At 41.8% G+C, this 23,233-nt stretch overlaps 2 gene segments (V, D, J or C); one reads left to right on the plus strand and one right to left on the minus strand.

The window, feature by feature from the left end:
- Positions 1 to 350: 350 nt before the first annotated feature.
- LOC129838384 (Ig kappa-b4 chain C region-like) lies at positions 351 to 17,021 on the plus strand. The segment is given in 3 exon segments: positions 351 to 546; positions 14,009 to 14,110; positions 16,705 to 17,021. Coding segments are annotated over 3 exon segments (615 nt in total).
- Positions 17,022 to 21,490: 4,469 nt separating this feature from the next.
- On the minus strand, positions 21,491 to 22,291 carry LOC129838691 (Ig kappa chain V region K29-213-like). The segment is given in 2 exon segments: positions 21,491 to 22,055; positions 22,204 to 22,291. Coding segments are annotated over 2 exon segments (390 nt in total).
- Positions 22,292 to 23,233: the final 942 nt, after the last annotated feature.

The raw sequence follows: 23,233 nt of genomic DNA on the forward strand, positions 1-23,233 counted from the left end.
GGAAGCGGGAAGTGTGGGCTTGTGGCACCATTCGCACCAACCGGGTGGGCTTTCCGAAGACCAAGGTGAATGACATGCCTAAGCGGGCTGAGCGGGGGGCCATGCGATGGATCCGTGAAGATGGCCTGCTTTTTGTAAAGTGGATGGATACCAGGGAAGTCGTGATGTGTTCAACTATACACAAGTCCTTCAATGGGGATCATGTTGCCCGGCGTATCAAGGATGGTACTGGGCATTGGACCACCAAAATTGTCCCCATTCCAACTGCAGTGAAGGACTAAAACAAGAGCATGGGAGGTGTGGACCTATCAGATGCGCTGATAGGCTATTATAATGTTCTGCATAAGACAATGCGATGGTACAAGACTTTCTTCTATCATTTCGTCGACATTGCTGTTGTGAATGCATTCATCCTACACAAGGAAATGGCTAAGAGATGTGGAAAGCCCTTCCTCACACAGAAAGCCTTCAGAGAGCAGCTCATCAAGGAGCTTGCTGGCTACAGCACCACTGCACCAAGCCCTGTTCCTTCTGCACCTGCCACAAGTGTTCATCTGCCCAGATATATTTGTGCAGACATGGATGTGCCTAAGGGCCAAAAGGGCACAGCATGGAGGCGTTGCTGTGTTGTTTGTAAGATGAAGTCGCCCATCACATGCACCACATGCGCGGTGACCCTTTGCTTTACATCAGAAAGAGACTGCTATGGCATCTGGCATCGACAGCAGAATATTGTGTAGAGCTTTGGCAAAGTGGGTGGGGTTATGTTATATCTGGAGTACTGTTCCTGTCTTATCCTGTGTGAATTTAAGTATGCTCTCTCTTTCTCTCCTTCTTTCTCTGAGAACCTGAGCCCCAGGACCATGCGTCAGGACCCCCTGGCATGATGACTCCTTGCTGTCCCCAGTCCACCCGACCTTGCTGCTGTTCCAGTTTCACCTGTTCTGCCTGCGGCTATGGAACCCAACCTAAACTGTTCATTTTTACTCTTGAGGTGCTGTCCTGTTGCACCCTCTACAACCACTGCGATATCTACCCAGCACAGCCAGAAGAGGACTGGCCACCCCTCAGAGCCTGGTTCTTCTCTAGGTTTCTTCCTAGGTTTTGGCCTTTCTAGGGAGTTTTTCCTAGCCACCGTGCTTCTACACCTGCATTGCTTGCTGTTTGGGGTTTTAGGGCGGGTATCTGTATAGCACATTGAGATATTAGCTGATGTAAGAAGGGCTATGTAAATACATTTGATTTGATAGAGGACTGAGGGTCTTCCAAATATTGAAAGTGTAAATAGTCAACCATGTTATTTTGTAAATGTATATTTTATTTATTTTTTAGAGAAAAAATGTATAAGAAAAATTCAAACTTTTTTTTTCCATTGTTTTTTTTCATTTTTTTGGGGGGGTGGGGTGTTAGAATACCATTTTGTATATAGTTATTTGTTTCAGAATGTATACCTTCACCAATTTGGCCACTTGGGTACATTTGGGCTACTTGTGTGGGACACCTGGGTGACCTCATGATAAATGTCATGTAGCACACTCATTTTGGAAGTTATCATTCTGAAACTTTGCACAAGTGCTGTTGCCTTCTTATGTTTTACCCTGAAATTGTTCCCATATTCATATCTAGATGTTAGTTTTGTCTTGTTCATTTTGATTATGATGTTACAACAATTAAAATTAAAAAACGTATGTTTTTTTTCATTGTATTATCAAAACCAGGTCTATTGTGTTATATTCTCCTACATTCAATTTACATTTACACAAACTTCAGAGTGTTTTCTTTCAAATGGTACCAAGATTATGCATATCCTTGCTCCTGGGCCTGAGCTACAGACAGTTAGATTTGGGTATGTCTTCAGGCGGAAATTGAAAGGGGGGGGGGGGGTATTCCCAAGAGGTTAAAAATCCACCTTTCCAGAAATAAGTCTCTCAATGTTGCCGCTTGTTATAGACCCCCTGAGCCCCCAGCTGTGCCCTGGACACCATATGTGAATTGATTGCCCCCCATCTATCTTCAGAGTTCGTACTGTTAGGTGATCTAAACTGGGATATGCTTAACTTCTTATGGCTGCAGGGCGGTGCCGGCTCAATATGACAACAGCCACTTCAAGTGCAGAGCGCGAAATTCAAAATATATTTTTTTGAAATATTTAACTTTCACACATTAACAAGTCCAATACAGCATTTGAAAGATAAACATCTTGTGAATCCAGGCAACATGTCCGATTTTTAAAATGTTTTACAGCGAAAACACCACGTATATTTATGTTAGCCCACTCCAAATAGAAAAAAGGACAGACATTTTTCACAGCACATGTAGCATGCACAAAGCCAATCTAACTAACCAAGATCCAACCAAAGTAACCTAGAAACAACTTCATCAGATGACAGTCCTATAACATGTTACACAATAAATCTATGTTTTGTTCGAAAAATTTGCATATTTGAGGTATAAATCAGTTTTACATTGATGCTACCATCACAGCTACCGTCAGATATAGCACCGAAGCAACCAGAGTAATTACAGACACCAACGTCAAATACCTAAATACTCATCAAAAACATTTCTGAAAATATATGGTGTATAGCAAATGAAAGACAAAGATCTTGTGAATACAGCCAATATTTCCGATTTTTTAAAGTGTTTTACAGCGAAAACACAATATAGCGTTATATTAGCTTACTACAATAGCTAACACACAACAGCATTGATTCCAGGTAATCGGTAGCGATAGCACAGTTCGACAGATATATGAAATATTATCCCAAAAGGGGTCCTACTTTTGCTGATCTTCCATCAGAATGTTGTACAAGAGGTCCTTTGTCCAGAACCGTCTTTGTTTGGATTCAGAACGACCTCTTTCCCTCTTGAATTAGCAAGCACACTGGCCAAGTGGTGCTAAGCTCTCCTTCGTGAACAAAGTCAAACAACGCAACACTCCTAACGTCCCGAATAAATTTCAATAATCTAATAAAACTATATTGAAAAAACATACTTTACGATGATATTGTAACATGTATCAAATAAAATCAAAGCCGGAGATAGTATTCGCCTATAACGACTGCATTCCAGAAGGCGATTCCAGGTCCAACTTCGCGCTTTCGAAAAAACAAGAAATGGCGGACAAGTCACTCCAAGAGGATTTATTCCACCTCAGACCAAGATAATCAACTAATTTCTTCTCTCACTTCCTCTTGACATCTAGGGGAAGGTGTATGACGTGTTTGTATACCAATACGTATCATGCCCATTTATAGGCATGCTCTTGAACAGAGACCTAGATTTCAGAAATCTCACTTCCTGATAGGAAGTGGGCTGCAGAAGGAGTTCTGTTTCACTTAGAGAAATAATTCAAACGGTTTTAGAAACTAGAGAGTGTTTTCCATCCAATAGTAATAATAATATGCATATTGTACGAGCAAGAATTGAGTACGAGGCCGTTTGAAATGGGCACCTTTTCCCAAGTTACTCAATACTGCCCCTGCAGCCATAAGAAGTTAACACCCCAGCCATCCTACAATCTATGCTAGATACCCTCAATCTCACACAAATTATCAAGGAACCAACCAGGTACAACCCTAAATCCGTAAACATGGGCACCCTCATAGATATCATCTTGACCAACTTGCTCTCCAAATACACCTCTGCGGTCTTCAACCAGGATCGCAGAGATCACTGCCTCATTGCCTGCCTCTGTAATGGGTCCGCGGTCAAACAACCACCCCTCATCACTGTCAAACGCTCCCTAAAACAAGTCAGCGAGCAGGCCTTTCTAATCGACCTGGAAGGATACTGACCTCATCCCGTCAGTAGAGAATGCCTGGTTGTTCTTCAAAAGTGATTTCCTCACCATCTTAAATAAGCATGCCCCATTCAAGAAATGAAGAACTAAGAACAGATATAGCCCTTGGTTCACTCCAGACTTGACTGCCCTTGACCAGCACAAAAACATCCTGTGGCATACTGCATTAGCATCGAATAGCCCCCGCGATATGGAACTTTTCAGGGAAGTCAGGAACTAATATACACAGGCAGTTAGGAAAGCAAAGGCTAGCTTTTCAAACTAAACACTAAAGTCTATGGAGAATAAGAGGACCTCCTCCCAGCTGCCCACTCCACTGAGGCTAGGAAACACTGTCACCACCGATAAATCTACGATAATCAAGAATTTCAATAAGCATTTTTCTACAGCTGGCTATGTTTTCCACCTGGCTAACCCTACCCTGGCCAACAGCTCTGCAACCCCCGCAGAAACTTGCTGAAGCCCCCCCCCCCCCCAAATCCAGAGAGCTGATGTTCTGAAAGTGCTGCAAAATCTGGACCCCTACAAATCAGCTGGGCTAGACATTTTGGACCCTTTCTTTCTAAAATTATCCTCAGAAATTGTTGCAACCCCTATTTCTAGCCTGTTCAACCTTTTTTTTTGTATCGTCTGAGATCCCTAAAGATTGTAAAGCTGCAGCGGTCATCACCCTCTTGAAAGGGGGAGACACTGAAGACCCAAACTGTTACAGACCTACATCCATCCTGCCCTACCTTTCTAAAGTCTTCGAAAGCCACGTTAATTAACTTGTTATGACTTGGGGGCAGTATTTTGACATCTGGATGAGAAGCGTGCCCAAAGTAAACTGCCTGTTACTCAGGCCCAGAAGCTAGGATATGCTAGGATATTGAAAACACTCTAAAGTTTCCAAAACTGTTAAAATAATGTCTGTGAGTATAACAGAACTGATATGGCATGCAAAAACCTGAGGAAAATCCATCCAGGAAGTGGGATATTTTTGATGTGTGTAGTTTTCAACTGCCTGGCTATACAGTATGTGTTGGGTTAGGACCCAGATTGCAGTTCCTATTGCTTCCACTAGATGTCAACAGTCTTTAGACATTGTTTCAGGCTTGTATTCTTAAAAACAAGGATGAATGAGACCATATTGTAAGTGGCATGCAGAATGAAGCAGAGCCCCTTGCGCGCTTGACCAATAGCGCGCCATTCGTTGTTTTTCCTTTCTATTGAAGATGCTATTGTCCGGTTGAAATATGATCGATTATTTAGACAATAGACAACCTGAGGATTAATTATAAACATCGTTTGACATGTTTCAACGAACTTTACTGGTACTATTAGGATGTATTCGTCTGCATGTCGTGACTGCCATTGAGCCAGTGGATTACTGAACAAAACACGCCAACAAAAGTCTTTGGGACATAAAGAGGAACTTTATCGAACAAAACAAACCTTTATTGTGTGACTGTAACCAGATGAAGCTAATCAAAGGTAAGTGATTAATTTTATTGCTATTTCTGACTTTCGTGACTCCTCTACTTGGCTTGAAAATGTTTGTATGCTTTTGTAAGCGGGGCGCTGTCCTCAGATAATTGCATGGTATGCTTTTGTCGTAAAGCCATTTTGAAATCTGACACAGTGACTGGATTAACAAGAAGTTCATCTTTAAGCCGATGTTTAACACTTGTATCGTTTATGAATGTCTATAATGAGTATTTCTGTATTTTGAATTTGGCTCTCTGCAATTTCACTGGATGTTGTCGAGGTGGGTCGCTAGCGGAACGCCTGCGCCAGAGAGGTTAATAGGGATAGGGGGCGACATTTTCACTTTTGGATGAATTGGTGCCCAAATTAAATGGCCTCGTACTCTGTCCTAGATCATATGATATGCATATTATTATTACTATTGGATAGAAAACACTCTGAAGTTTCTAAAACGGTTTGAATTATATCTGTGAGTAAAACAGAACTCATATGACAGGCAAATTTCCAAACAGGAAGTGAAAATTCTGAAATGCGTAGCTGTGAAAGGCATCGCCTATTCAAATGCTTTATATTTATGGATCTGTATGCACTTCATACGCCTTCCACTAGATGTCAACAGGCAGTAGAACGTGGAATGAAGCGTCTAGCCTGATGTGGGACCGAATGAGAGCCTCTGGAGTGACAGGTCAGGCATATTGCCAGTTCTTGGCCACGCAGTGGGAATGTCATTTCCTTGTCTGCAATGTGTTATCTAGACATGAAGAAATGCTCCGTCTGGGACGTTATTGGATATATATGAGAAAAACATCCTGAAGATTGATTCTCAACTGAGTTTGACCAGTTTATTCGATTTGTAATATCACTTTTTGAAGTTTTCGTTCATTTGCGTAAAGTTCTTTGGACACATGAACTACACATGCTAGCCAAAGTTGCTAATTCGACAGAAGTAATGGACATTATAAAACAAAACAATGATTTATTGTGGAACTAGGATTCCTGGCACTGCATTCTGATGAAAGTTCATCAAAGGTAAGGGAATATTTATGATGTTATTTCGTACTTCTGTTGACTCTGTTGACTCCAACATGGCGGAGAATGGCTGAGCGCTGTCTCAGATTATTGCATGCTGTGCTATTTACTAAAGTTATTTTTTTTAAATCTAACACAGCGGTTGCATTAAGAACCAGTGTATCTTTAATTATATGTACAACATGTATTTTTCATCAAAGTTTATGATGAGTATTTCTGTTAGATGACGTGGCTCTCTAAAATGTCTCCGGATATTTTGGAGCCCTTTCTGAACATGGCGCCAATGTAAAACCACGATTTGTGGCTATAAATATGCACATTTTCGAACAAAACATAAATGTATTGTATAACATGATGTCATATGACTGTCATCTGATGAAGTTGTTCAAAGGTTAGTGATTAATTTTATCTCTATTTGTGGTTTTGTTACTACTCTCTTTGCTGTGAAAAAAATGGCGGTGTGTTTTTGGATATTGTGGTGAGCTAACATAAATATATGTTGTGTTTTCGCTGTAAAACATTTCAAAAATCGGACATGTTGGCTGGATTCACAAGATGTTTATCTTTAATTATGTGTACAACATGTATTTTTCATCAAAATCTTATGATGAGTATTTATGTATTTCACGTTGCTCTCTGTAATTATTCTGGCTGTTTTGGAGCCATTTCTGAACATAGCGCCAATGTAAAACCACGATTTGTGGCTATAAATATGCACATTTTCGAACAAGACATAAATGTATTGTATAACATGATGTCATATGACTGTCATCTGATGAAGTTGTTCAAAGGTTAGTGATTAATTTTATCTCTATTTGTGGGTTTTGTGAAAGCTATCTTTGCTGTGAAAAATGGCTGTGTTATTTGGGATATGGTGGTGAGCTTAAAAATAAAGGAGAGCCGCACACTCTAAGAGCTCAGATGCAAAAATATTTAATTTACCAACGTTTCGACAGGCAAGCTGTCTTCATCAGGGTACAATCACAGACACTGCGGGATGACTCGTTTATATATAGTGTCAAGACACACAGGTGTCTATAATCATGGCCAAGAGTGGCCTAATATCATTGGTTAATTACCTCAAATATTAAAATGACATAGAAAGAGCAGCATACAATGAATACAAATGGATAGCATACGATCATAGACTCACTTAAGACCACACAAGCCTACAAACAACCACAATGGTAAAGTCACAACAATAACAACAATCACAAGAATGGCTTCAGATCAAAGTCCACGTTAAGACCGAAGGGAGCAAGGGTCTTTAAATTAAAGATCCAAGCAGCCTCTCGTTTTAACAATAAATTATCAAGGTCACCCCCTCTCCTAGGGAGGGTGACATGTTCGGTGCCAATATAACGCAGAGACGAAATCGAGTGGCCTGCCTCCAAAAAGTGGGCCGCAACTGGGTAGGTCAAGTTTTGGCACCTAATGGTGCTACGATGCTCTGAGATACGTACTTTTAATTCACGCTTTGTTTTACCCACATAATTTTTACCACAAGGACAAGTTATAAGATAAATAACTGCCTTAGTGGAGCATGTAATAATACCTTTGATTGGGATCGATTTCCCTGTTTGTGGGTGTTTGAAGGATCTGCATTTATAAGTGCCATTGCATTGAGCACAGCTATTACACTTATAATTTCCATTCAGTATGGGCGCAAATAGACGTTGTTCAGGAACATCTTGGGGTGGCAAATCAGGGTGTACCAATTGGTCTCTGAGATTTCTGCCCCGCGAAAACACGACCAAGGGAAGGTCTGAAAACACATTACCGAGACTATCATCGGATTTTAGAATGTGCCAATGTTTGTGAATGATTCCCTTAATTTGTTCAGAGCGCTTTGAATAGCGGGTAGTTAGAAAACAAGAATGCGTCTTTTTGCGAGACTGCCCTTGAAAAAGGTCATGTCTCGTTTTGTTTTGAATTTTCTCAATGGCAATATTAATCTGATCATTTTTGTACCCCCTCTCCTTGATGATAGTCTCTGTAACCAATGACGTCATATTCTGTATATAAACTGTTGTTTATGGTTAAATGGGAGCGTGCTCCGAGAATAAATACTATTATTTATTTTTAATAAGACTGTTCCCTGTCTATTTTATGTTAATAAGGATCTTACAAATTCTTAGAAACAGACAGAGGGATTTTAATTAATGAGCACATAAAGGAATTATTAAATTCCCTTGACAATTGGTCCTTCGAGCGGATTTCCAAACCTTGCCTCTGTCATCCGAAGATAGTACGCCGAAATCCGTGCACGGTTGGGTTTGGACCCGTCATTTAAAGCCCTGGCCTCTGACTTGAGGTTAAAACACAGGCCGGTATATACACTGCTCAAAAAAATAAAGGGAACACTAAAATAACACATCCTAGATCTAAATGAATGAAATATTCTTATTAAATACTTTTTTCTTTACATAGTTGAATGTGCTGACAACAAAATCACACAAAAATTATCAATGGAAATCAAATTTACCAACCCATGGAGGTCTGGATTTGGAGTCACACTCAAAATTAAAGTGGAAAACCACACTACAGGCTGATCCAACTTTGATGTAATGTCCTTAAAACAAGTCAAAATGAGGTTCAGTAGTGTGTGTGGCCTCCACGTGCCTGTATGACCTCCCTACAATGCCTGGGCATGCTCCTGATGAGGTGGCGGATGGTCTCCTGAGGGATCTCCTCCCAGACCTGGACTAAAGCATCCGCCAACTCCTGGACAGTCTGTGGTGCAACGTGGCGTTGGTGGATGGAGCGAGACATGATGCCCCAGATGTGCTCAATTGGATTCAGGTCTGGAGAACGGGCGGGCCAGTCCATAGCATCAATGCCTTCCTCTTGCAGGAACTGCTGACACACTCCAACCACATGCATTGCCACATGCACTAGCATTGTCTTGCATTAGGAGGAACCCAGGGCCAACTGCACCAGCATATGGTCTCACAAGGGGTCTGAGAATCTCATCTCGGCACCTAATGGCAGTCAGACTACCTCTGGCGAGCACATGGAGGGCTGTGCGGCCCCACAAAGAAATGCCACCCCACACCATGACTGACCCACATCCAAACCGGTCATGCTGGAGGATGTTGCAGGCAGCAGAACGTTCTCCACGGCGTCTCCAGACTCTGTCACGTCTGTCACATGTGCTCATGTGCTCAGTGTGAACCTGCTTTCATCTGTGAAGAGCACAGGGCGCCAGTGGCGAATTTGCCAATCTTGGTGTTCTCTGGCAAATGTCAAACGTCCTGCACGGTGTTGGGCTGTAAGCACGACCCCCACCTGTGGACGTCGGGCCCTCATACCACCCTCATGGAGTCTGTTTCTGACCATTTGAGCAGACACATGCACATTTGTGGCCTGCTGGAGGTCATTTTGCAGGGCTCTGGCAGTGCTCCTCCTTGCACAAAGGCGGAGGTAGCGGTCCTGCTGCTGGGTTGTTGCCCTCCTACGGCCTCCTCCACGTCTCCTGATGTACTGGCCTGTCTCCTGGTAGCGCCTCCATGCCCTGGACACTACGCTGACAGACACAGCAAACCTTCTTGCCACAGCTCGCATTGATGTGCCATGCTGGATGAGCTGCACTACCTGAGCCACTTGTGTGGGTTGTAGACTCCGTCTCATGCTACCACTAGAGTGAAAGCACCGCCAGCATTCAAAAGTGACCAAAACATCAGCCAGGAAGCATAGGAACTGAGAAGTGGTCTGTGGTCACCACCTGCAGAACCACTCCTTTATTGGGGGTGTCTTGCTAATTGCCTATAATTTCCACCTTTTGTCTATTCCATTTGCACAACAGCATGTGATATTTATTGTCAATCAGTGTTGCTTCCTAAGTGGACAGTTTGATTTCACAGAAGTGTGATTGACTTGGAGTTACATTGTGTTGTTTAAGTGTTCCCTTTAATTTTTTGAGCAGTGTATATGCATTATAAGGTTCGATATTGTTCCACAGTTCTTTTCTAGTCTCTGCCTCTTATATGAAATGGTCTGAGAGATGTGTGAGTTATTGCAATCAAAACAGGGTGTCTGTGAGAAAGTGCATCAAGACTAAAAGAGATTCATAGACACAGAACCCTGCAGGGGAGTGAAAGAGATAAAGACAAGTCAGACTTTCCACTATAAAGCAACTTGGGGAGTGGAAAATTACTGCTGAGCCCTTAGAAAACACTGGAACTATTGTTCTCTCCTGCAAGTTTGTATTGCTGTATATGCATGGGCTTGGTGTCATGAGTAGAAGGTGGCAGTTACATCACTAGGGGTTGACTGCAAGCATATTAAAGCAACTTGGACCTTTCCTATTTTTCAGAACTCAGGAGATACATAAGTTGTATGTTTGATCTTTGACTTCTGTCTACAGCTGTATTCTAATTAGAATATCTTAACCTGTCTGGCTCCGGGGTTCCGCTAGCGGAACTCCTCCCACATTCCACTGAAAAGCCAGAGCGCGAAATTCAAAAAATATTTTTTTGAAATATTTAACTTTCACACATTAACAAGTCCAATACAGCAAATGAAAGATACACATCTTGTGAATCCAGCCAACATGTCCGATTTTTTAAATGTTTTACAGCGAAAACACCACGTATATTTATGTTAGCTCACCACCAAATACAAAAAAGGACAGACATTTTTCACAGCACAGGTAGCATGCACAAAACCAACCTACCTAACCAAGATCTAACCAAACTAACCTAGAAACAACTTCATCAGATGACAGTCCTATAACATGTTACACAATAAATCGATGTTTTGTTCGAAAAATTTACATATTTGAGGTATAAATCAGTTTTACAATGCAGCTAACATCACAGCTACCGTCAAAAATAGCACCGAAGCAGCCAGAGTAATTATAGAGACCAACGTGAAATACCTAAATACTCATCATAAAACATTTCTGAAAAATCGATGGTGTACAGGAAATTAAAGACAAACATCTTGTGAATCCAGACAATATTTCCAATTTTTTAAGTGTTTTACAGCGAAAACACAATATAGCATTATATTAGCTTACTGCAATAGCCTACCACACTACCGCATTCATTCATCAAGGCACGTTAGCGATAGCAATAGGCACGTTAGCGTTAGCGAATAAACCAGCAAAAGATATTCAATTTCACTAACCTTCATAAACCTTCCTCAGATGACAGTCCTATAACATCAGGTTATACATACACTTATGTTTTGTTCGAAAATGTGCATATTTAGAGCTGAAATCAGTGGTTATACAATATGCTAACGTAGCATCTTTTTTTCCCAGAATGTGCAGATATTTCTATTAGACTCTCACCTATTCTGACCAAATAGCTATTCATAAACATTACAAAAAAATACATGTTGTATAGGAAACAATAGATTCATTAGTTCTTAATGCAATCGCAGTGTTAGAATTCTAAAAATATCTTCATTACGACATAAGGCTTAGTTATGGTAAGGGAAAGCTCAAAACCTGAGCGCAAAACTAATAGTACACAGTTCGACAGATATATGAAATTGCATCCCAAAATGGGTCCTACTTTTGGTGATCTTCCATCAGAATGTTGTACAAGGGGTCCTTTGTCCAGAACCGTCTTTGTTTGGTATTAGAACTTCGTTTTTCCCTCTTGAATTAGCAAGCACACTGGCCAAGTGGCGCGAAGCTATCCTTCCTGAACATATGCAGACAAAGCAACACACCTAACGTCCCGAAAAAAATTCAATAATCTAATAAAACTATATTGAAAAAACATACTTTAATGTTAATACTTTAATGGATTACTGCTGGTTTTACAGCAGTGGAGAGTAACTACAGTATGCGACCTGAAAGGACAGCTTTCACTGCAGGAGTCTGAGTTACAGTGATCTGCCATCTGGATACTGATAAAAGAACAGCACATTGTCAAGATCAGATTCCATGTAGTGGTCTGGGTGTAGCTGGTGCAGAGGAGTCAGGCGCAGGACAGCAGAGATGAGTAACACAAGTAACTTTACTCAAATATTCCAATAACATGTCGTAATACAGAGCCCACAATAACGGACCGAACATAAAACAATCACGTACAAAAACCATGGGGAAAACAGAGGGTTAAATAATGAACATGTAATTGGGGAATTGAAACCAGGTGTGTAAAACAAAGACAAAACAAATGGAAAATGAAAAGTGGATCGGTGATGGCTAGAAGGCCGATGACGTCGAACGCCGCCCGAACGTGGGACCGACTTCGGCGGAAGTCGTGACATTCCATCTAAGATCAGTTTTCTGGAACATAATATGCTTTAGAATTCAATAGCAACTTTACATTGAAAGCAAATGGCGAGCATCAAGATGATGGAATCTACTCAATCTGTATTGCGGAAGTTCAGCATTACAGCGTGATTGAAATGTAAAGGCAATGTTCCTGCGTTAGCGGTGACTTCATTCACGGTAAACACTGCATATGGGGTGGCAGGTAGCCTAGCGGTTAAGAGGTTGCTGGTTTGAATCCCCGAGCCGACTCCGTGAATAATCTGCCAATGTGCCTATTGAGCAAGGCACTCAAAACTAATTGCTTCTGTGGATAAGAGTGTCTTCTACAGTAATTGACGTAAATATAACATGTCAGCTCAATCCCAAATTATCTTTACATTTCTATCGTGCAATCTGTAATGCTTCAGCGATACAATTTGAACAGAGGCTGAAGATGGTGATCAAAGTCATTGTTGTTGTGGGTTCTGTTGTCATGACATGTTAAACCCATATGTTCATACACTCTAGTGGGAATTTGCATATTCCAGTTTCAAATCTATTTCAGTTTCCAAGTAGGCTCCCATCATTAAGAGTATATTTTATCCTCCACATGTTAGCTTGTATAACAACAAACAGCAAATTTTTACTATATTGTATATGACAAGTTTTCTGCCACACCACTTAAACTTTTAAAGTTCAGCACTAGCGCCCAATTGAAATTTAAAGGCTTCAGCCATGTAGATTGAATAGAGCGCTAACTGTCAGTTCACTCATGCTTGGTCTCTTATGTAAGTTCCTCAAATCAGTTAGTGAACACTTCTCTAAACTAACGCTGGTAGGATTCCTCTGGTAGTGGTGTCTGTTCTTTGTGACTTTACAACCAGAGATATATCTGAGATAAACAAGGAATATACACAACATGAATCAATATTACCGCTGTTGCTTTTTCTCCTCTCTTTCACATGGACAAAATGGAGGAACACAAATGTTGGATTGAATGTTGAACACTGACTGTTCTGTTCCTAAGAGGATATCTGATACACAGAAAAAAGACAAAATACAAACATTGGATTTAAAATACAATTTATATTTTTATGAATTGTAAAAACATCTCATATGAAGTGTTTATTTTACCTTGACAGATGTTAAATGGTATTTGTGTGTAATGTGATTCTGTATGAGTGATCTTCACTGTAACATCTGCAGCATCACAACACAGAGAGGTTTTATTTAGGGGTTGTATCACTGTGGTGGACTTTTGGTAGCGGCACCAGACTAGATGTTGGAAGTAAATTAACACCAAAATTAACAACTTTTTTCACTTTTGATTCTATTACTTTATGTTGAGAAATGTTTCCTTTGCTTTATAACTTTATATTTTTTAATTAATAAAACTGTATTTTTTTCATATTTCTTTTTTTCAAATTAAGAGTAAAGCATTATATTTGGCCAGTATTCATATGAGTTCATGATTTAAACCACAGTCTAAAACATGTAAGTGTTCAGCTTGCTCAATGACTGGGAGGTTTTTGTACCAGCAGTAATTGGGGTTGTATCACTGTGGTCCACTTTTGGTAGCGGCACCAGACTTGATGTTGGAAGTAAGTTTCTTGACGTTTGTCTGATTCAACAAACCCGGATCCGGGATCTCCCCCATCAAAAAAGCTGACTAGCATAGCCTAGCCTAATGCGACAGGGATATCATATAATTAAATTTTCATGAAATCACAAGTCCAATACAGCAAATGAAAGATAAACATCTTGTGAATCCAGCCATCATTTCCAATTTTTTAAATGTTTTACAGCGAAACCACAATATGTATTTCTATTAGCTAACCACGATAGCAAAAGACTCAACCGTATATTTTCACAATTTCTTTACCGCATAGGTAGCTATCACAAAACCGACCAAATAGAGATATAATTAGTCACTAACCAAGAAACAACTTCATCAGATGACAGTCTTATAACATGTTATACAATAAATCTATGTTTTGTTCGAAAATGTGCATATTTGAGGTATAAAATCATAGTTTTACATTGCAGCTACCATCTCAAATAACACCGAAGCAGCCAGAATAATTATAGAGAGCAACGTGAAATATATAAATACTCATCATAAAACATTTATGAAAAATACATGGTGTACAGCAAATGAAAGATGAACATCTTGTGAATCCAGCCAATATTTCAGATATTTTAAGTGTTTTACAACGAAAACACAATATAGCAATATATTAGCTTACCACAATAGTCAACCACACAAACGCATTTATCAGCAGCAAAATGTAGCGATTGCAAAACCCAGCAAAACATATTAAATTATTCACTAACCTTACCAAACTTCATCAGATGACAGTCCTATAACATCATGTTACACAATACATATATGTTTTGTTCGAAAATGTGCATATTTATAGCTACAAATCCTGGTTTTACAATGTGAATACGTAGCCAAAATGCACCAAATTGTCCGGAGATATTTTGGACAGTCACCTAATCTAATCAAATATCTCAACATAAACTTTACTAAAAAATACATGTTGTACAGCAAATGAAAGATACACTAGTTCTTAATGCAATCGCCGTGTTAGATTTTTTAAAATAACTTTAGTACGACATACAGCTTACGTTATAGCGAGACAGCGCCCGCCAAAACGCTGGATAATAGTAGTAAACATTTTCCACAGAAATACGAAATAACATCATAAATGGTTCCTACTTTTTGCTGAGCTTCCATCAGAATCTTGTACAAGGGGTCCTTTGTCCAGAACAATCGTTGTTTGGTTTTAGAATGTCCTCTTCTCCTATAGAATTAGCAACCAAAGCTAGCCAAGTGGCACGAAGCTGTCCAGAATCCCTCGACGCAAACAACGCAAAACGCCAAAACTCCCGATCAACGGTGAAAATTCTGATAAAACTATATTGAAAAAACATACTTTATGATGATATTGTCACATTTATCAAGTAAAATCAAAGCCGGAGATATTACACGTCTATACCGAACGCTTTTCAGAAGCCAATCCTGCTGCCCTTCCCGCGCCTTGCTGCACAAAGGAAATCTGTGGACACGTCATTCCAAAAGCTCTCATCCGGTCTCAAATAAAGCTAGACACCCCATTCCACCTCTCACAGCCTATTGACATCTAGTGGAAGGCGTTTGAAGTGCATGTCTATCCATAGATTTCAAGGAAATTAATAGGGAAGCCCTGGAACAGAGCCTCAATTTCAGATTTTTCACTTCCTGTCAGGAAGTTTGCTGCAGAATGAGTTCTGTTTTACTCACAGATATAATTCAAACGGTTTTAGAAACTTGAGAGTGTTTTCTATCCAATAGTAATAATAATATGCATATTGTACGAGCAAGAATAGAGTATGAGGCATTTTAATTTGGGCACGATTTTTTCCAAAGTGGAAACAGCGCCCCCCTATTGACAAGAAGTTTTAATGCCTAATTAAAACATTTAGGTTTGAGATATTTCACTTTCCAAAAAGATTGTTATATATATTGCTTTTGACTGAGCCTTCTTTCAACAGTTTATTTAATCAAAATGTTACATTGTTGGCATTTATTTGCATGTTCGATTTGTATGATTGCAGACTATATAACTCTTATTCTGGTATGGTAACTATAGTATATTTTATTGTAGTCGTCTTTGCATTCAGTTCATGACAGCCTTCACTGTTAATGGGGATTCTGCAAAATACTATAAATATAAGGTTATTCTGATCAGAAAAAAATATAACACTTCCCACTGGTCACAGACGTCAGTTCAACGTTTTATTTTGATTTACATTTGGTTGAGTTGTCAACTAAATTGAATTCAATGTGAAATCAACAATAGATATCACGTCATTGGATTTAGGTTAAAAGTTTTGGGGAAAAAAGACAAAATGCCATTACGTTGATGAATTTTTGCAAATCCAATCAGTTTTCCACATTGATTCAATACCATAGATTTTTGGGGTTGAAATTATGTGGAAACAACATTGATTCAACCAGTTTTGCCCAGTAGTTGCATACTGTACGCTTTCTGCTTGCAAACTTTATACTTGCTATCTACTTCATATCCTATTTCTGTTTGTATTTTCTTCACATCTTTTAGCAATGTAACTTATATATTCATATACAATTTTAAAAGTCATTTCCAAAGTACTTTGTTTTGATGTGGTTGATGTGTTTTGTTTCTTCGAGGTAACAGTTCCCCCACCCTCACCGTCCTGCCCCCCTCTAGTGAGGAGCTGTCCAGTAAAACAACAGCCACACTGACATGTCTGGCCAACAAGGGCTTTCCCTCAGACTGGACCATGAACTGGAAAGTGGACGGCAACAGCAAGAAGCAGGAGGCCAGTCACAAAGTCCTGGAGAAGGACGGTCTGTACAGCTGGAGCAGCACCCTGACTCTCACTGCCCAGGAGTGGACCAAGGCAGGAGAGGTGACCTGTGAGGCCCACCAGAGCTCCCAGCCTCCAGTCACCCAGATCCTGAGGAGGGCTGACTGTTCTGGGTAGGACTCATCAGTCACACACTTGTGGATAGAGGCTGCTGGTGCTTTGACCTGCTTTGTTCTAAAATCAGTCATTCTCTGATTTAGTGATCACTCTAGTGTAGACTAACAGGGGGCTTGAGTTCATGTGTCAATCAATTCGGTAGCTTGAGATTTTGTTTGTTTTAGATTTGATGTGATTTGATTTTATTCATTATCATGGTTTGCTTTGATGCTTCAATTATGTAATAATGGATTAAAATAAACATTTATTTTTGGAATGCGTATTTGTGTTGTTTCTTTTAATAAACTGCATAAAAGATACTGTATATTTGTAATAGTCTGGGAAAATAAATGTATTCAGTAAGGCTGATTAATGGTGTCCTTGAAAACATTCTCACTGAACATCATCAATGACCAGAAATTAATACTATCACAATATACTTGATATAATAGAAGAGGTTCTGCCATGGTAGTAGTTGATGACTGTCTTTATCCATCAGAATACTGAGTCTGTGTCAGACCTGTTTGACTTGGAAGACTTTACAGTAATGAAAGAACTATCAAACAGTCAACCGATATCTTGGACTCTCACGTGTGTTATCGTCTGTGAATTGAAGATAAATACATTTTAAAAAGTACTAATATTACAAATGTCACAACTTCAAAATATAGAGTAGAGTCTTCTCTACCTCCAACCCCCTGTGAACAGGGTGAACATCTGGTGACAGTGATGCTCTATTCTGGGACAAGCAGAACCCCCCCATCCCCGTCTATGAAACTCTCAATTTCACTCCCACAGCTACCAGTCTAGCAGTTGACCAGTTTCACTGCCTGAAATACCCTGTACTGGGTCAGATGTGAGGGAGTGGATCGGTTTTACCTCTATATCGTGGATTCGGTGAGGGATACATAACAGATATGCCACCATCTAATTAATGACAGATAAAATTGATATTATACTTTCTGTATTAGGATAGTGTATGTAGTGGAGATAGTGTAGATACTGTAGTGTAAATTGCAGGTTTGGCGTTAATTCCATTTAAATTCCAGTCAACTCAAAAAGCTAACCAAACTCCAATTGAAATAAAAGAAATGGAATTTGAGTTTCAGTATACTTCCTGAATTGACTGGAATGTAAATGGAATGTACCCTAACCCTGGCATATGGTGTATGTAGTGTCTATTGTTGTCTCATGGCTGAGTCCAGCATTATGTCTCATTCACATATCTAATAGTCAGTAATTGTCACGATCGTGTACTGGAGAGAATGAGGACCAAGGCGCAGCTGGATATGAATACATCTTCTCTTTTCTTTATTTAAAAGACGAAGATGAACACGACACGAAACACTTTAACAAAACTATACAAAACGACCGTGAAGCTACAAACGTTGTGCACATACAAACGTTCTTACATAGACAATTACCCACAACCAATGAGAGCCTATGGCTACCCTAAATAAGGCTCCCAATCAGAGACAACCGAAATCAGCTGTCTCTAATTGGGAACTCATTCAGGTAACCATAGACTCTCCTAGATAACTAACCAACATAGACAACGCTAGACATATACACTCAACACAAAACCATCTACTACACCCCATAACCCCTTTACCAAATAAACACCCAAAACCAACAAAACATAAACATTACCCATGTCACACCCTGACCTAACTAAAATAATAAAGAAAACAAAGAATAATAAGGCCAGGGCGTGACATAACCCCCCCCTTGAGGCGCGAACTCCGGGCGCACCATACACAGTCTAGGGGAGGGTCTGGGTGGGCTCCCCTCCACGGTGGCGGCTCCGGCTCTGGTCGTAGTCCCCACGTCACCACAGTACCTAACCACCTCCTAGGCTTCCTCCAAACGACCCCCCTCCACATTAACCCCATTGCATTAAGGGGGAGTTCCGGACTAAGGGACAGCTCCGGACTAAGGACCAGTACCAGGGTAAGGGGCAGTACCAGGGTCAGGGGCAGTACCAGGGTAAGGGGCAGCACCAGGGTAAGGGGCAGCTCCGGACTGAGGAATGGCAGCTCCGGACTGAGGAATGGCAGCTCCGGACTGAGGAATGGCAGCTCCGGACTGAGGGACTGCAGCTCCGGACTGAGGGACGGCCCATGGCTGGCTGACAGATCTGGCTGCTCATGGCTGGCTAACGGATCTGGCTGCTCATGGCTGGCTAACTGATCTGGCTGCTCATGGCTGGCTAACTGATCTGGCTGCTCATGGCTGGCTAACTGATCTGGCTGCTCATGGCTGGCTAACTGATCTGGCTGCTCATGGCTGGCTGACGGATCTGGCTGCTCATGGCTAGCTGACGGATCTGGCTGCTCATGGCTAGCTGACGGATCTGGCTGCTCATGGCTAGCTGACGGATCTGGCTGCTCATGGCTAGCTGACGGATCTGGCTGCTCATGGCTAGCTGACGGATCTGGCTGCTCATGGCTGGCTGACGGATCTGGCTGCTCATGGCTGGCTGACGGATCTGGCTGCTCATGGCTGGCTGACTGATCTGGCAGATCCTGTCTGGTTGGCGGCTCTGGCAGATCCTGTCTGGTTGGCGGCTCTGGCAGATCCTGTCTGGTTGGCGGCTCTGGCAGATCCTGTCTGGTTGGCGGCTCTGGCAGATCCTGTCTGGCTGGCGGCTCTAGCGGCTCCTGTCTGGCGGACGGCTCTAGCGGCTCCTGTCTGGCGGACGGCTCAGTGGGCTCATGGCAGACGGGCGGCTTTGCAGGCTCATGGCAGACGGGCGGCTTTGCAGGCTCATTGCAGACGGATGGCTCAGATGGCGCTGGGGAGACGGATGGCTCAGATGGCGCTGGGGAGACGGATGGCTCAGATGGCGCTGGGGAGACGAGCAGTTCAGTCAACGCTGTGCAGACGGCAGACTCCTGCCGGCTGAGGCGCACTGTAGGCCTGGTGCGTGGTGCCGGGACTGGTGGCACCGGGCTGGGGACACGCATCTCAGGGCTAGTGCGGGGAGCAGCAACAGGACGCACAGGACTCTGGGGACACACAGGAGGCTTGGTGCGTGGTTTAGACACTGGTGGTAAAGGGCTGGAGACACGCACCATATAGCTAGTGCGTGGAGGAGGCACTGGTGGTACTGGGTTGGGGCGGGGAGGTGGCGCCGGAAATACCGGACCGTGCAGGCGTACTGGCTCCCTTGAACGCCGAGCCTGCCCAACCTTACCTGGTTCTATGCTCCCCGTCGCCTGACCAGTGCGGAGAGGTGGAATAACCCGCACCGGCCTATGTAGGCGAACCGGGGACACCATGCGTAAGGCTGGTGCCATGTACGCCAGCCCGAGGAGACGCACTGGTGACCAGATGCGTTGGGCCGGCTTCATGACATATGGCTCAACGCTCAGTCTAGCCCGGCCGATACGTGGAGCTGAAATGTACCGAACCGGGCTATGCACGCGTACAGGAGACACCGTGCGCTCTACTGCGTAACACGGTGTCTGCCCGTACTCTCGCTCTCCACGGTAAGTACAGGGAGTAGGCGCAGGTTTCCTACCTGACTTCGCCACACTCCCTTTAAGGCCCCCCCCCAAGAAATTTTTGGGTTGTACTCACGGGCTTCCAGCCTTGTCTCCGTGCTGCCTCCTCATATCGCCTCCTCTCGGCTTTCGCTGCCTCCAGCTCTTCACGAGGGAGGCGATATTCTCCAGGTTGATCCCACGGCCCCTTACCATCCAGTATCTCCTCCCATGTCCAGAAATCCTTTGTGGGTAGGTCCTGTTGCCGCCTTCCATGCCGCTTGGTCCTATGGTGGGTAATTCTGTCACGATCGTGTACTGGAGAGAATGAGGACCAAGGCGCAGCTGGATATGAATACATCTTCTCTTTTCTTTATTTAAAAGACGAAGATGAACACGACACGAAACACTTTAACAAAACTATACAAAACAACAAAACGACCGTGAAGCTACAAACGTTGTGCACATACAAACAGGCTACAAACGTTCTTACATAGACAATTACCCACAACCAATGAGAGCCTATGGCTACCCTAAATAAGGCTCCCAATCAGAGACAACCGAAATCAGCTGTCTCTAATTGGGAACTCATTCAGGTAACCATAGACTCTCCTAGATAACTAACCAACATAGACAACGCTAGACATATACACTCAACACAAAACCATCTACTACACCCCATAACCCCTTTACCAAATAAACACCCAAAACCAACAAAACATAAACATTACCCATGTCACACCCTGACCTAACTAAAATAATAAAGAAAACAAAGAATAATAAGGCCAGGGCGTGACAGTAATCCGCTCATTGAAGCAGTTAATATAATGCTAGAAGATCACATCCATTTAAATCAGACATTTGGTTGAGGTCCATATGAGGACTTGATTTAGGGGGCTGAAGTGATTGTAACTTTGAAGTAATGTTGAAGTCATAACACCTTTTGTTTTACTACTGTAGATCTTGCTTTACATATGGACAGGTATTGTGTTTCATATCTATAAATAACATTTATATACACTTTCAGACCATGATGAAAAATAATATAAGTTATAACCATGATGATAATGTTAATAATTTTCATGTGATCTGAATAATGTCTAACCATATTGTCACATGACACAGTTGACCTCATCGAGTGATCAGTGTTCCATGTCACTGTCTCTTCCCACTCAACACCTGCAGTAGGTCCCAGCTGTAACAGTACAGTCACTCTGCAGTCTGACTGAGAGAGGTTTTTGTATGGCTCTGTATCACTGTGTGAACACCATATCACCATGGAAACTCTGACAGTAGTAATCTCCTGCATCTTCAGCCTGGACTTCACTGATGGTCAGGGTGAAGTCACTATGAGATCCACTGCCACTGAATCTAGATGGAGTCCCAGACTGAAGTGTTTTAGCATAGTAAATAAGGAGTTTAGGAGCTCCTCCAGGTTTCTGTTGGTACCAGGCTAGGTAGATATTGGCATACACATTACTGCTGGTTTTACAGTTCAGAGAGACTGTCTGTCCTGGGAGAACAGCTTTCACTGCAGGAGTCTGAGTCACAGTGTACTGTCCTCTGGATTCTGAAACATAGAATAAAAACATGTATATGAATTAAATATTACACATAGTAATGAATAGTTCTGAATAGAAATGTTAACATTGATATCCTGTACATGTCGATGGTGTAGATTTCATAATTGTTCAAAAATAGATTCAGAAAATGTTAACCTTGAAAGCATAAAGCAAGTGTCCAGATGAAGAAAGTGATAAAAGTCATGGTTGTTGTGGGTTCTGTTGTCATGAAGAACAGCTCTCAGTCATGAAGTGTTAAACTTCATGACTGAAGTGACTGAAGTGGTATGGATATAAACACTCCCAGACCACTGAAGCATGTGATGCCAATGCAAAGTGTCCTCTCTATGCAAATAGCCCTCCTGGAGCAAGGCACTAGACAGGACAAGAATGTATGAAGAAAATATTATCAAATAAATAATCCAATAAATTATATGGTGTAACTTTTGTATCACGATATTCCAACTGAATGCTTTTTTGCCCTTTTTAGCCCAGGCAATATTACACGAAACACACACACATACTCATAAATTTGATTTATATGGAACTTGTTTGAGATAATGTATGCCTCATTTGGTAACATATGTGATATACACTGAGTGTACAAAACATTAGGCGCACCTTCCTTGTATTGAGTTACACCCCCTTTAGCCCTCAGAACAGCCTACATTTTCTTTCGGGGCGTGGACTCTATAAAGTGTCGAAAACATTCCACAAGGATGCTGGTCCATGTTGATTCCAATGCTTCCCATAGTTGTTTCAAGTTGGCTGGTAGTGGATCTCTACCTTGAATAGCTGGTTCCATCTCATCCCACAGATGGTTAATTGGATTGAGATCTGGGTTCTAGGCAGGCCACTACAGTAAGCTGAATTCACTGTCATGTTCGTGGAGCCATTCCTGGACAATCCTAGCCTTGTGGCATGGGGCATTATCCTGCTGAAAAAAACATTTTGCAGATGGATGCACTGCTGCCATGAAGCCATGTTCCTTACTGAGTTCCCTGAATTCCTATCAGACCTTGTAGTCATGGTCAGATAATATTCTAATTTTTGTTGACTAATATTCACATGGAAAAGTACACAGACCCACTCCAAATGGCTCCTGACCTACTCAATGCCACAGTTATACTGGGGCATTGTTATAGCCAGCAGCATACCACCCTGCATACCACTGCTGGCTTGCTTC

The sequence above is a fragment of the Salvelinus fontinalis genome, chromosome 39 (assembly GCF_029448725.1).
Source record: "Salvelinus fontinalis isolate EN_2023a chromosome 39, ASM2944872v1, whole genome shotgun sequence".
Classification (NCBI taxonomy): Eukaryota; Metazoa; Chordata; class Actinopteri; order Salmoniformes; family Salmonidae; genus Salvelinus; species Salvelinus fontinalis.